Source organism: Diuraphis noxia, unplaced genomic scaffold (genome assembly GCF_037042655.1).
Source record: "Diuraphis noxia isolate RWA-SAM2 unplaced genomic scaffold, SU_Dnox_SAM2 contig0002, whole genome shotgun sequence".
Classification (NCBI taxonomy): Eukaryota; Metazoa; Arthropoda; class Insecta; order Hemiptera; family Aphididae; genus Diuraphis; species Diuraphis noxia.
This window is the reverse complement of record NW_028301712.1, coordinates 51,989,310-52,004,401: the sequence shown is the minus strand read 5'-3', so window position 1 is coordinate 52,004,401 and position 15,092 is coordinate 51,989,310. Positions and strand designations below refer to the sequence as shown.

Genomic DNA, 15,092 nt, shown 5'->3' with positions numbered 1-15,092 from the left:
TTATATTTTTGGTCTTGAAAAAGTGTCTTATAACTTTGTTATTAACGAAAAAATTATAAAATTATGTTATATTTTTCTGTTTTTTCTTCGCATGTCTGTTGGCGGTTCTATAAGAATATAAATAATTATTCTATTTAAAATATAATGTTTTAAGTTTAATTATATGGACAAATTGTGTTAGGGGGGGGGGGGGATTTTTACACTAAATTAAAGGTTCCTGAAACTGTTCATTGCAGTAATGCTATTATTGAAATTATTTTTCATTTAGATTTTTTTTATGTCCAAAGAATTTATATAATTGAGTTGGAATTCAAATTAAACTGAATTATTGCATTATAAGCACGTTGTTATTTTATGAATATTCTTTGTTAACGACCCGATTTTATTTGTCTTTTTATCACAGTGGCGTATCATTGTAACGAATACAAAACAACTAAATCCATTAACCATTTTTTTTTATAAATTTTAACCCAAGTTTACCCGTGAATTAAAAAAAAAAAAAATAATATCATCTTTTACAATAATTGCAATAAATAGCAGATATTAGTTGTGTGGATAGGTACACATTATTTCATTTTATCTACCTTACACTCCATGCATTGCCTACATCCATTTACTTGAAATCACTGAAAACGGGAAACAATATACGTTGTAATTTGGTTAAATTAATTATTTGTATCTCATCACAGTATATTATGTTACCACCGTGGTATAGCGATAACATAATATTTGCACATATATAATCCTAAACAAATGGTACAATACTTTGTGCACAAGCACCAAGTTTTCATTTCCTATAAGATATTACATTGTTATAAGTGTACAACTCTATCATATACGCTCTGTGTTCTTCGTTTTCGATTGACATATACAGTTTTTCCGCTAAATGGAAATACTGTAAATAAAAAAAAATATATTTGTTTATAGTATATTATATAGGTAAATCATTTATTACTCAAAACCATATTTTTGTGGAAAATATCCCTGAAATTACATAGTATAGGCAATACACATATTTTTCTTAATCATGCAAGTATTATTATGTTGGTTGAAAATACGTAATTATTATAATATTACCACACTATACCTTATTTATTTTAATTTTAGTCAAAATCTAATTCACAGATACGGTGTTTTTGATTAACATTTCAGTGCTCTAGCTAAGTAACTTTTCCTGAATAAATAAGCAAATCAAAGTATACATATATATATATATATATATACAGTATATATATTTATATATATACTGCTCATACGGTTACATTATAACGTAAAAGTAACTTTTATTTACTATGTAATAAGCAAATAATACTTTTTTATTATATTTTTATTTTATCTATCTTCAATAAAAAAAACTAAAAACGTGGATATTATGATATATTCATTTAAATATAATTACAAATTACAGAGGTGTATTAAATGAAAAATACAACATGCGTTTTTCTCAGAACAAACATTTTGTGTTTTACCTCGTTTTTGAGTTAGTCGAAATAAACTATGTATGTGAAACAATATAAGAGAATCAAATATAGAAATTTGTAGCCCATTTAAGCATGTCTATTTAAAAAAAAAAAATAAAAGATGGGGATTAAAAAGTATAAATTGTGTCTAGATTAAGATTCAAATTTTTTGTTGATGATAAGAACTAAAATACACATACTTTATTACACTAAAATATTTTTTTTAAATAAGAGATCCTCCGTTATCTCAATTCAAGAATATAAATATAATAAATACATCTGTACATCCTAGAGGTTCCCTGACAAATAATTTTATTTCATGCATACTCCCCTCGTCACAAAAGCCCAGGCTACGACCTAATCACAGCTGAGGTAGCTACACAACTCCCCAAAAAAACCTTACTTCTCTTAACACACATTTTCAACTCTATACTTAGACTGTCATACTTCCCTGTTCTTTGGAAATTCTCAATCATCATTATGATCCCCAAACCTGGCAAACCTCCCGACTCTCCCGAATCATACAGGCCCATTAGTCTTCTTCCACTATTTTCTAAAATTTTTGAACGAATTATCCTAAAACGCATCCTTCCTATCATTGAAGCCAGTATACCTAATACCCAATTTGGTTTTCGTCATAACCACTCTACAATACACCAAGTCCATCGTCTTGTGGATAAAATATCATACACTCTTGAGAAAAAGCTTATTTGCACAGCTGCCTTCCTCGACGTATCACAGGCATTCGACAGAGTATGGCATGAAGGCTTACTCTTCAAACTCAAATCTACTCTTCCACCTTACTATTTTCTATTATTTAAATCCTATTTAGAAAACAGACATTTTTCCGTTCGATCTGGCTTCTCCTTATCCGAAGTTTCACCAATCCACGCAGGGGTACCTCAAGGTTCCGTAACAGCACCTCTACTCTTCAATTTATTCACCTCAGATCAACCTACCACCCCCAACACTACAACTTGTGACTTTGCCGACGACAAGGCGCTTCTAGCGATCCATTCCGACCCCGAAATAGCCTCAAACCTCGTACAAAATCATCTCAATCTCTTATCAATCTGGTATAAAGACTGGGGAATAAAAATCAACGAAACAAAATCCATCCATTGTACGTTCACACTAAGGAAAATAGTCTGCCCGCCCATCTTCCTCAACAATGTACCTCTCCCAACCGCCCAAAATGTTCGATACCTAGGTCTACATTTAGACCGCAGGTTAACTTGGGCAACCCACACCCACAACAAAAGACTTGCCTTAAATAATCGCTCTCGACAACTACGTTATCTTCTCACATCACATCATGTCAACTTAAAAAACAAGCTACTATTATACAAACTCCTACTCAAACCAATCTGGACATACGGTATCCAACTCTGGGGTGCAGCCAAAAAGTCCAACTTAAACAAAATTCAAATCTTCCAATCTAAATGTCTCCGTCAAATAACTAAAGCTCCCTATTATATATCTAACGACACTCTACATAAAGATCTAGCTATTCCAACAGTTCAAAACGTCGCAAAAACCTTCTACAAACGCACACACTCCAAGTTCCACAGCCATCGTAATCCCCTGATTTCCGAACTATCTACCAACACTATTCCTGGTGACCCCAGAAGGCGTCTAAAACGTACCTGGTGTCGTGACCTACTAATCTAAAATTGTTTATACCTCTATCTCCCTTAATTTTGTAATCACACCCTCTCCTACTAGCAAACTAAAATCCTAGCCTAAAATCCTAACCTTAAGTGCCTCCAATGGGCGGTTTCTTATTTCCAGCCTCTCAAAAACCATATCACCTCCATCACATGCACTTATTGTAAAACAACATTTACAGATTGTGTATATTTAAATAAACGTTAAAAAAAAAAAAAAAAAATTTCATGCATAAATTCTACATATTTGACGTCCTTTAATAACTTCTATAGAATCAGCATTACCATAATGTTTATCTGTTCGATTATTATGACTTTTAGGTTTTTATTTCATTTTTCTTCTTTTTTGGCGAATGTATCTTTTTTCCAGTATTTTTTTCAAAAATACGTTTACCAATCTTTCCTACAAAAAAAGGTTAAGTGTGTTATACTGTTATATCTTAAATATTATTTTGTCATAAATTACTGTAATTGAGTGAAGATTTAATGTTTACCTTGGCTAGTGTGTGTTATATGTCTCTTAACGGCTCTTAAATATTTCTCTGAATTATAACTAACTACAGCTGCATGTACTCTTTTACAATAGGAACTTTTTTAAATAAAATTAATCCTCTCTTTCCTCCAAAAAATGTATTTATAATACTACTTAGCTGTTCACAAGTATTGTTATCACTATCCATTATTACACTATTTGCATTGTTTGTTGATCGAGACACAATTATTACATCGATGTCTTGTAAAATATTTTTATATTTATTTTTCTCTTCTGGAGAAATATTTTGTACAAAACCTGATTTTTACAAAAAATATTTTGAGCACTTTGTATGATTTTCAAAAATCCAATGATTTGGTGCATTGTCTAATCGTATATCAAATCTAAGACCTAAAATAAAATGCAAATTAGGTTGATTATAAATAAAAATTACAAAAACGAACGAAAATATAACAGGTAGGTTTCCCTAGCATCACAATATCAAAAAATCATTGTTATTTCTGTACCATCAATTGTACCATAATTTGTACCAATTTGTACCAATAATTTCAGAATTTGTACCATACAATTTCACTGGGAAAAAACCACCTAAATATAACAATGTGAATATTTGTATTTGTATTTTACATTTTAAAATTACCAGCAATTTTTTCATTCAGTAGCTATTTCTCTAATTTTCAAAAATGTATAGCACACGTAACATTTGTTCTCATCCTTTAGTATCCAGTATTTTTCTTCTAATTTCAATAGCATAATCAGATTTTCTTGATAATATCATGAGTCTTGGCAGTAATTACGAAGTAAATGGTTCTTGCATTCAACTTTCTGCATTCTACACTGCGGTCCATAAGGTAGTATATTATTTAACTGTTTAGTAACGCTGCTGTTCCCATCACTTATTTATATTAGTTAATGTTATCACGTACCATTATTTAGTATTATTATATAATATATTTATATATTTTAAAATATGTACAATATGTAATTACTAATAACTATATCTTACCGATTAATTTAGTTAATTTTAACCCATATGTCTTTCTACACTTTTTCGAAAACCCTCTGCGATGGAATCAGCTTCAATTATTACTATAATTATTATTAATAATATTTCTCTATCACACTTCAGAATCTGATTAGATTAGACATGGGCAAAAAATGAAAACCCACACGTCTTAGAACAATCTAACAAATTATCATTCACTATCTATATTTGTAAATTGGCGTATAAATGCCAATCAGCCGAAAAGATGTAATAATAATATTTAGCTGTAGTAAATATTATAAAAATTATTGTAGACGTAAGTATGTTACTTCCCTATTATTCAATAATTTATAAATTCACCTAAACGATCAGTCAATTTCTCACCCAAATCGTATAAGCTTTATTCAGGTAAATTTTGGGTTATTCGCCCGAATGAATGACACCCGAAATAAGTGGATTCGACTATTGAGAATTTTTCTTTTTGAATTGATATGAGGACCTCAGGTCAATCTTTTGCCAATTAGGACGCCGAGGTATTTTATTTCTGAGGATATTGGGATTGGTGTTCCTTGAAAATAGAGGGGATGGGGTATGGACATTTTAGTGTAAATGCGACATAAATTGATTTGTTCGATGCTAAACTTTTCGGTTTGTAAACATTTCTAACAGAAGTATATGGTCGACTTTTTTTTTGAACCATTCATCATAATATAATACTAGATGCTTAGGTACTTTTCCTTTATAGAAAACCAAAGTATACTTATTTTCAAATTGTACTAACTATTAAATAAACGTACGCAATTCTACGATCGATCACAACAAATAACAATCAAATTATAATCCATAACATTCATATTTTACAATTCCCATCACGCTGCACTTATAATAATCATTGTATATTAATAGCTCATTATTTGGTAGGGAGACACTATTCACAATCTGTTTTTCACATTTTTTCCCCCCAAAAGTTATTTTTCACAATACCAAATCGATCAATATAAGATCTTATAAAATAAAATAAATTATTTATTATTAACTTTAAAATGTTTAAGTATAGTAAACAAAATAGTATAAATAAATAAATAAAAGTGTATTAAAATTCTAAATTATGACCAATGACCATGAGATATGCAATAATATCATTGTTATTAACAAATTCGTCATACTTGGAAATAATACTATGTATTCGTTCCTCTACTTTTAGCCATATCATATTACAACCCTTCCTTATTTTTTGTCCCAGATTTAGGTTTCGTTAACATGCACTCAATGTCAGCTTGTTCTTTGCCAAGTTAAGTGAAAAATGTTATACGCTTGGATGTTGTCGTCCGACAACTACTTGGAACCGATTATGCCAGCCTTCTGACAAATTATTAGGTCTTGCCAATCGTTGTAGTACTGTATGGTACTGGTTCAACAATAATTCTGAAGGGAATCTGGGTTCGGTTGATTTTCTCTGACCTTTAGCTTGTCTCCCACGAATGTAATTTATCTGCATTAAATATTTAAGTTATATTTAAAATTTGAATATTATTTTATTTTATTATTATAGTATAAGAAATAGTTTAAAATATATCGTATTAAATAAAATATAAGCATTTTTTTTATAATATTATAATGTTATGTTGTTATGTATCAATTTATAATAATTTACCTAAAAATATTCTGCAATTGATATATCAGGTACATATCTCGTACTTTTTCTAGTAATTCATCAAACGTTTCAACTACTTTTTCTGGCGGCACAAATGCTAAAGCACCTGTCATCTGTGCCACGATATTTATGCTACGATTTTCTGGATTATTATACTCACTTTGTAATCCTTTTTGCCTGGATACGACGATAAAGACTTTGACAAAGATGAAATAAACAAGAATGTATTTCAACTTCAATTATTTTCTTCATTGCATTAATTATTAATTGTTCAAAATCCGTCATCAAAAATTGTAGTCTTATAATATTTATTCCAAATTTGTGCACCTCTGAAAGAATAACTTCATATACTTCGGAATACGCTGCTTCTTATTTTAACTCCAGTAATGCGTACACTAACGGAAATCCACTAACTTGATCAGTTCGAATATTTGTTTGTGTGGTTGGTCCTAGTATGGTAAAAAACTGAAAAAATATTGTTAACCAGGTTGGGCTATTCATTAAAAGTCTCAAATTGTTTTTAGTTGCAAAAATTATTATTCTTTCACATGTTAACTGATAATTAATGTCTTCAAATGAATCGTATAGCAAAAATTGTTCTCTTGTTATAGTTTGTTTAAACTGAATTGGTAATTCATACAATTCGTTCATACTTCGAGGGTTTGACTAAATATTTTTTACAAGTTGTCATCATATGGCTTTCCTTATATTTCGATGTTCAGAAAATTCCAGCTGGTACGTCTTGTTACAATTCTGTTCTCAATATTTGTGCGGGGTTTGCTTTAGGATGTTTACTAGCTTTTCTATTTATATCTGTCATAACTTTTAAGGCATTCACTTTTTCTAAATTCGGTGCGTAGTCATGTGTAGAATTTTGAGAGCCTTTATAGACTGTAATATTTTTCCAGAATTCCTCATTATAGTCCGAGCAGAGCATTCGCCTCTTTTACGACAACTCCAATATATTCGACCTTGGTTTTCCGAATGTTTATAATAGAGATATCCGTCAATATGCAAATGCTTTCTTCTTCCATTGGAGTTTATAATTTCGGCCATAATTTTAATGAATAGTACGAAAATTACAGATTAAAAATATACCTACGCAAGTAAATTTACGAAAAATCAATCATTGAGATAACGACTGTCAAAATGAACTAGACCAGGTACGTAAATAACAAGACCATTCGATAATCGATACCGACCATTTTTTATCCAATTAACCAAGCAATAAAGATGATTACATACGCGTACGAATAGTCTAGACTATTATCTTAATGACATGACATGACTACACACAAATGACTTACAAGAATTAGATAAGGCTTTTTTTTTTGGAAATATTACATTTTTAAAAATATATATCGGAAAAATGTCTTTATGATAAATATTGAAATTGGAAATATTAGATTGGAAATATCAGATTTGGGAAATGTTTAAGTTTGGAAAAATTTATTGTGAAAAACGGATTTTGAAAACTGTACTACAACCCATTATTCTTTATATTATAGTTTTATTTTATACCCATGACCAAATTATTATTGCCGTTCAAATACTTGGAGTTCAGGAGTTCTTCATTTGACATAAATAATGAACTGTTACCCTGCTTTAATACAGTTTCGCGGGAATACGGTAATCCCATACTCCGTCAACACAACCCGTTCAAAATACTGATTTCATTCGTGTGCCGATAAACACAGCACTTGACAAATCAAATATATTTAAATTTAAAAAAATAACTATTATTCGCTCTACAGTTACAGCTCCTTCAATAATTCACTTAGATGAATTGTGTTTACTTATTTTGAAAGAAAAGAGATTAAACTATGCCTCCTCGAAGAGATTTTTTTGATTGATTAGGTATACAAACAAATATTAAGCACAGTTTAATTCATGATCTTTCTATTAGTGTTAAAATCACGTTTCTGCGGTATTTGTGTATTGTGCATATGAACATAGAGGAGGGGCATGTTTCACACCTCTAATATACAAGTTCAACGTTGTCCTCTTAATGTGAAATGGTTAAATATGTATCGATTTGGTTTGTATATATTCTCCAAAATGCTCTCTAAGGTCAAATTCATTAAAGGTAAACTCTATATATATTGCGTTTAGGGGTGATAATTTATATTGTGCCCTTAGAAAAAGTCTGATCGCCTGGAAAATATTATTCGAAAAATATTCCAATAATTATACAATATAATTGTAATTTTTTGGATATTGTAATTTTATTTTGATAATCGTAGTAATATCATATAATAACAACCAAACGACCAACAAATTATGTAAGACGGTTAGGTAGTCATAATATTCCCAATAAACATATATATTATAAAAACAGTTCTGTTAAGGTCTTCGTGTTTTATGCGAATCGTTATCCGAAATGTTATTCAGTCTGTTCAAAATTTGTTGCGACAACTCATTGTTATAATATATATTAGTTACTTATAATTGAAAATGAATTTTTAAAACTATTATATACAGATGATTTTTATGAAAAGATGATATAGATTGTAGTAATCATAGTTCATTTAAACATTATTTACAAATATTTTGTAAATATATTGCAAAAACAATATATATATATTTACTATAAAAATAATCTGAAATATAATAATGTTTTTATAGGTACTAAGAAATACAACTTAAAATATTATTAAGAATAATAACATGGTTAAATATAATCGAATAATATAATAAATATAACGGTTTTTGGAATAACACTAAAAATACGCTACCTTCGGGGTAGTCGATGCCCTTATAATTGCATCGTAAATATTTTCCTACTAACGAAGTAGAATTTTACTCTTTTTAACATAGCAGCAGTAATTAAAAGTCCCAAGAACTTCAAACTTTAAATATTTACATTAAATTTAGGTACACATATAACGTCTTATGAATATATACTAACTATGTAAAATGTACTGATTATAAATAATATTTAACAATATGTCATTCTAAACTCGATTGTCTTTAGATTTCCAATTAAAAACGAATGCATTGGATTAATTTAATTAATATAATATTTACCGCAAACGAATCAATGCATTGTTTCATTATTAACTAAGTATTACTAACCCAAATATATAGGTACTCATTTAGTGGATAAATTAGAAAAAAATAGATTTATTGTGTATCTAAAATATAGTGTTTTAGTACTTATGCCATGTGGTTATTTCAAAAGTATTAATGATTTTGTAAAAAAGTTCTTACATGGTTTCTATAGTCATTCAAAAAAAAAAAAAAAAATGTAGTAAAACTACATTTTTTATCTTCATCATTCAGTTTTTTTTTGCTTTTTTGTATGATTATAATATATAGTTTTAATTTTATAACCTAATATTCAGAATGATTTTTTATTATTCCAATACATAAAAATCAAATTTAGGTCGAGTAGTTTATGATAACTTATAAGTATTTAAGTTATATATGAGTATAATAGTTGTGAACATTTTGTGGTCAGTGTGGCCGCGTATCTCTCCATTCCTATTATTTAAATATTCATATAACTGCATATAAATACTTATAACTCATAAAATTTTTTTTTAAATAATGAGTAGTTCATGATAAAAGAATCAATCTGCATAGCATACAGTAATAAAATAATAAGTTTCATGACTCGAGTACTATCAATTATAGTTTATATATCCGGTTGGCATTAATTTACAGTGTAATATTAATCTATGTAACAGCTAGCTAAAATATTTTACTGATGATAAAAATATTTTTCCAGATCGCGATCACTGGTACGAAGAAGCCCGATCCGCATTGAAAAAACGGTTGGCTAACTTTGAGGGTAAAATGGGAAGAGCGAAAAACGTGGTGTTTTTGGTCGGCGATGGAATGGGCGCGTCTACATTGACCGCATCGAGGATATTCAAAGGACAGAGACGGGGCAACAAAGGTGAAGAGGAGCAATTGATTTGGGATACGTTTCCCGCTGTGGCAATGGCAAAGGTAGGATATCGTTCACATTATTCTAATGATCTGATAAAAGTGTTTCGTTGCTAGGAGTTTTTGGTCGTGTGGTTTTAACTGTTTTAAGTAAAAAATATATTTATATATAAAACCACTCCCCCAACATTAGTCGTGCACCAATATACTCACAACTACTCTTATCGATCCATATGATACATAATGTACATTATGCAGTTTACAGAATGTAGTATGGTTTATCCTATATGCCTAAGTATCGAGTTGTAATACTCCAAATTATGGATTGACACTTTCAATGGTTTATTCAATTTTGGTATACGAAAACATCTATCAGTTAATTTATAATATGTAGGTATGTAATATATATATATAGTACCTACAATTTCTGGATAATACTGTTAAAATTAGTACGTATCATTAAATTCCTATTGCAATAGTAATTATTCCGTTACTAAAATATTATTTAACCATGATTTAGGATTAAGTCATTTTTTTGTTCATTTTTTCATTAAATTAATTTTAAATTGTGGTTTTAAGATGATTTTTAAATAGGGAGTGTACGTACATATTATTTGGTTTTAATTATAAAAATAAATTAAAACGATCTAAATAAAAATAAACATTATTTAATTGGAACTATAATTCCATGGTGAAATTGAATACTTATTGGGTCATTAGTTATTTATCTGTATTTGATAGTATGCAGTATATATGCGGTTATATATAATCAGTGTTGATTAACATTACAACTAATGAAAAAATTGTTGAGTATACAGACTTCTGGAATAAAACGAGATTAATGAGGACACCAGATAGTTTTAAGTTGAACATTTCATTAATATAATATATTTCATATTAAGATTATTTGATAATCGATAAAATATGCGAAATCCATTTGATGGTGAGTCAATATAATACAAAATTGAATATTTAAACAACCATTAGTTTAAGATTAAAATTAAGTGATCATTAAATAAAAGATAGTTGTTAAATCCAAAAAATTTATCACACAAAAAATATAGTATAAATGTGGTTTTAAAAAATGATAACTTAATTTTTCATAATATTGTCGATAAAAAATGTTAATAATTTTAATATGTGTTTTTCGTTTATAATAAAGATAGTTCACCATTCCCTGCCTGGACACGACAGAAACCTAATGGTGCCCACTAGAAATTTTGTCAAATACATAGGTGCTCCAAAAACCCACAGCCCAAAAACCCAACAGTATCAACCAGCCTACTGTTAATAACCTCAGTTGTCGAAGTTTAAAATAAAATAATAATAATAATAAAATAAAACAGTCAAACTTTCATTAAATTTGTTGAATGTATAATAAAATATTATACTTCATAATATGTTTACTGTAAATTGATCTCCTTATGACGAAACTTTTTTTTTTAGTAAGTCGCTATTGTGATTATCATATTAAGACTTAAGGACAACTTGTATGAAGTGTAAAATGAACTGTAGAATTATAGCTATTACAAGAACTAATGAAGATAATTATTTGGTTTAAACTTTGCAAAGATGATTTAAAAATAAATATCATAAAATTCACTAATTGGCCGTTATAAAATATAATTTATTAAATAAATTAACAAAAAATTAAAACAATATAATTTAATATGTTGATACATATGCAATTCATCTATTAGTCAAATAATAAAAAATAAGTGATAGTTAATTGAATTAAGATTTACTTGATTTAACTTATTAAAATGCAAACATCAGAATAAGGATTTTAAATAAATAAATTCATAAAATCAACAGGAATTAAATTAAATATTTTTTTTTATTTTCACTAGGTAATAAAGTAAACTAAACACTCTTAATTATATTTTATAATGTATTTAAATCAATGACAAAATATTTCTTATTTACATATTTTTTCCAATCATACAAAAAAGTTTACGCATCACAGTTGGACCGTTATTTAACACATGCTATTCAGTTTTACTTTGGTAAATCCTTTTTCTTGTATTTATTAAAACTTGTAGTTACCTATAATTCAAACTTTTTTCGAATTTTAGTTCTATTATAAGTTTAGTTTGACGGTGATTATAAATATTTTCAGATTCGCGTGTATTGAAAAAAAAAAAAATTAAAAACAAAACTATATTTACAGTTGTTTTTACTTATATAAATAAGTATAGCAGTATGCTGAATTGACTATAAGTAAGCAGCAACAAAATGCGTTAAATACTTGAGAATAAAAAAGGTGGAAATTATCAATTGTTTCTGGAATTATTTGTTTCAAAAAAAAAATATTTAAAAAATACTAGAAATAACTAATTTTATTATATTATATGAACATCAATATTTTACTTGACTTATTGGTTATTGTAGCAAAATTTAAATAATATATCTACAAGGTAAGTGTTTGCTAGTATCATCTATCTACGCAGTACCTGAAACACGCATATGTTTATCAAATAAAGCTTACCTGACACATATTTTTATCCATTATGACGTTTAACAACAGATCTAAAGGTATCGTTTTCATAAAAGACAATAAAACTATGTGGTCATCTTTTTGAGATAACATCAGATTATTGCTTTTAATATTATAAAAGATACGGCGTAATGTATAGGCAATATAGCTACAAAATTTTTAAATAAATTACGATCATTTTATATTATAACATTTGATTATCATATCTTAATGTAGTATTATAAACTAGTTATTTTGAATAAACTTATACTGAAAAATTTTAAATGTGCCAAACAAAGCATATTATTCAATATAGTATATAAATAAAAATCCTATCGCTTAATCCTATCGCTAATCCTATCCTATCGCTTAATCCTATCGCTCAAAAATATTCATCATACTCTAGATCAGCTCAACCTAAACGGTCTCTACAAGTTTTTGTTGAGAAAAATCAAATATCACATACATTTTAAAGCTGTATTTAATATTATCATAATATTAAATACAATTTTCATTATAACAATTAATGCATTACATTATACATTTTCATGTTTTCCGAATCGCTCACACTCACAAGAGCGTTTTGATAAAACAATATTATGTAGCGGTTCGCTTATCGTAACTAAAATATAAAGTACGCGGTCATCAAGTAAAAAAAAAATCGGATTGGGTATATTTGGTTTAAATTTTAAAATTTATATTTATTATTGTATTCGACTGAAATAATTATCCGAGTAAAACACGTCTAAAAGGGGTTATCTTGTATGGTTCGTCTATTACTCTTGCTCGATAATAACATTAGTAGGTAGTATATCAATACGTCTTTATAATAATAATAACTGTCATATAATTATTATCATTCAGGTGCATTATAACGAGTGCGGTGCGTGTTTTACACCGTAGCCATGACCCTTGGTAGGGCCGTGGTACTTACCCGACTGCTTACCACGTTACCCAACACGATAATTAGTTCCGTTTGAGTCGCACGTAGGACAACGGTGGCGGTAGTATACACACTGTCGTCCACCGCCTCCCGGTCTTTGGTTAGAATATTAATTTCTCTAGCACCATCCCGCTGACCCGCAGGACAAGTGGCCACATCGTACGAACATTTTCACGTGCCACAGATTTTTAAACACACGCCGACATTTTGTATAATAAACAAGTATTTAAAGGGTCATCTTGTTTGAGTAGTCATTTATAACTAGGGCTGGGATTATGATATAAATGTATCTTTTTATCTGGTGTTTTGAAACGTTGGTCCATAAGTATAAAATGTGTTTTTGTTAATACTGGTTATTTTAAGGTAATTTTTTTTCAACAAAATTAACTTTAAAATTTAAATGCATTTTTAGGGAATTTTATGACAATTTTAGTGTATTTTCTTAGTTTTTAGAGCATTTTTCACAATTTGTTTATAAAATGAACGAAAATTGTTAGGATTAACAAAAGATTTTCAACTAACTGCCAACGGTACAAATGATAAATTATATAGTACAATAAGTTATCGCCGATAGGTATGCTTTTTCACTCAAATTATCACCGTTATATATCTATTATGTATTATAATTTTTAAATTTTTTTAAAATATTTAAGCTATACAATTATTTAAATGCATTTTTTAAAGAGCATTATAATTCAATCCTATTTATAACACAATATATAAGTGAATATCTTTATAATAATAATACTCATTGTTATTATTTTATATCATGTAGGTACATTATAATGGTTGAATATGTATGTGAAACATCGTAGCCCCGAATTACGGTAACTAACCTACCAGATTTTCCCTTAACCACTCTACCTATACCACGTTATCTAACATAACTGCAAAATTTGCGGCTTTAGTAGTGGTTTCATCCGGGTCACCCGAGTAGTACAGGGGTGGCGGGGGGAGTAGCAGATGCACACGTCGCCGTCTCAGGTCTTTTCGGTTCGAATATTAATTTCTCACAGCACCCGCTGGCCCGCAGCCGATGCGAGCGCACAAGCGTGCCAAAGTTTTCACGTGCCGCCACCGTAGATTTTTAAGCACACAACATTTTGTACAATAAACGAGTATCGCCGGGACGGGCGTCGGCCTGGTTCCCCGGGATTTTTTTCCTGCCTCCACCTCCAAGCTACTAACACATGGTGGGACTTGGCGGTGACCGGAATTTATTATCGGCCGACTACTGACGGTCACGTACGTCGTCCTTGCTGCCGTATTATAACGTGTAAAAGTATTGTTGTACACACAGCAGCAGCGACGCCGGTCCTATATCGAGTGCACCAACCCGCACCCATCCACACAAAACGCTCGCCCGCCCGGGTCAACTTTACCGTCTGCCACGCGCGATTTTAATAATAATAATAATATAATATAATATCTTTACTATCACCGACAACGACGATACCACCACCGTTGGTCAGCCCTGTATTGTCCGCTGTGCGACGTGTTCTACCAGGAGTATACCTATATAT

General features: G+C 29.4%; 1 protein-coding gene across 3 annotated transcripts in view; it reads left to right on the top strand.

The window, feature by feature from the left end:
* The window catches only part of LOC107163412 (alkaline phosphatase-like), a 273,323-nt gene that overhangs the window by 51,262 nt on the left and 206,969 nt on the right, over positions 1 to 15,092 (top strand). For all 3 annotated transcript variants that reach the window (XM_089220134.1, XM_089220135.1, XM_089220136.1), the window contains one exon: positions 9,990 to 10,213. In XM_089220134.1, coding sequence (XP_089076260.1) covers positions 9,990 to 10,213 — 224 coding nt within the window. The remainder of the gene's footprint in view (positions 1 to 9,989; positions 10,214 to 15,092) is intronic.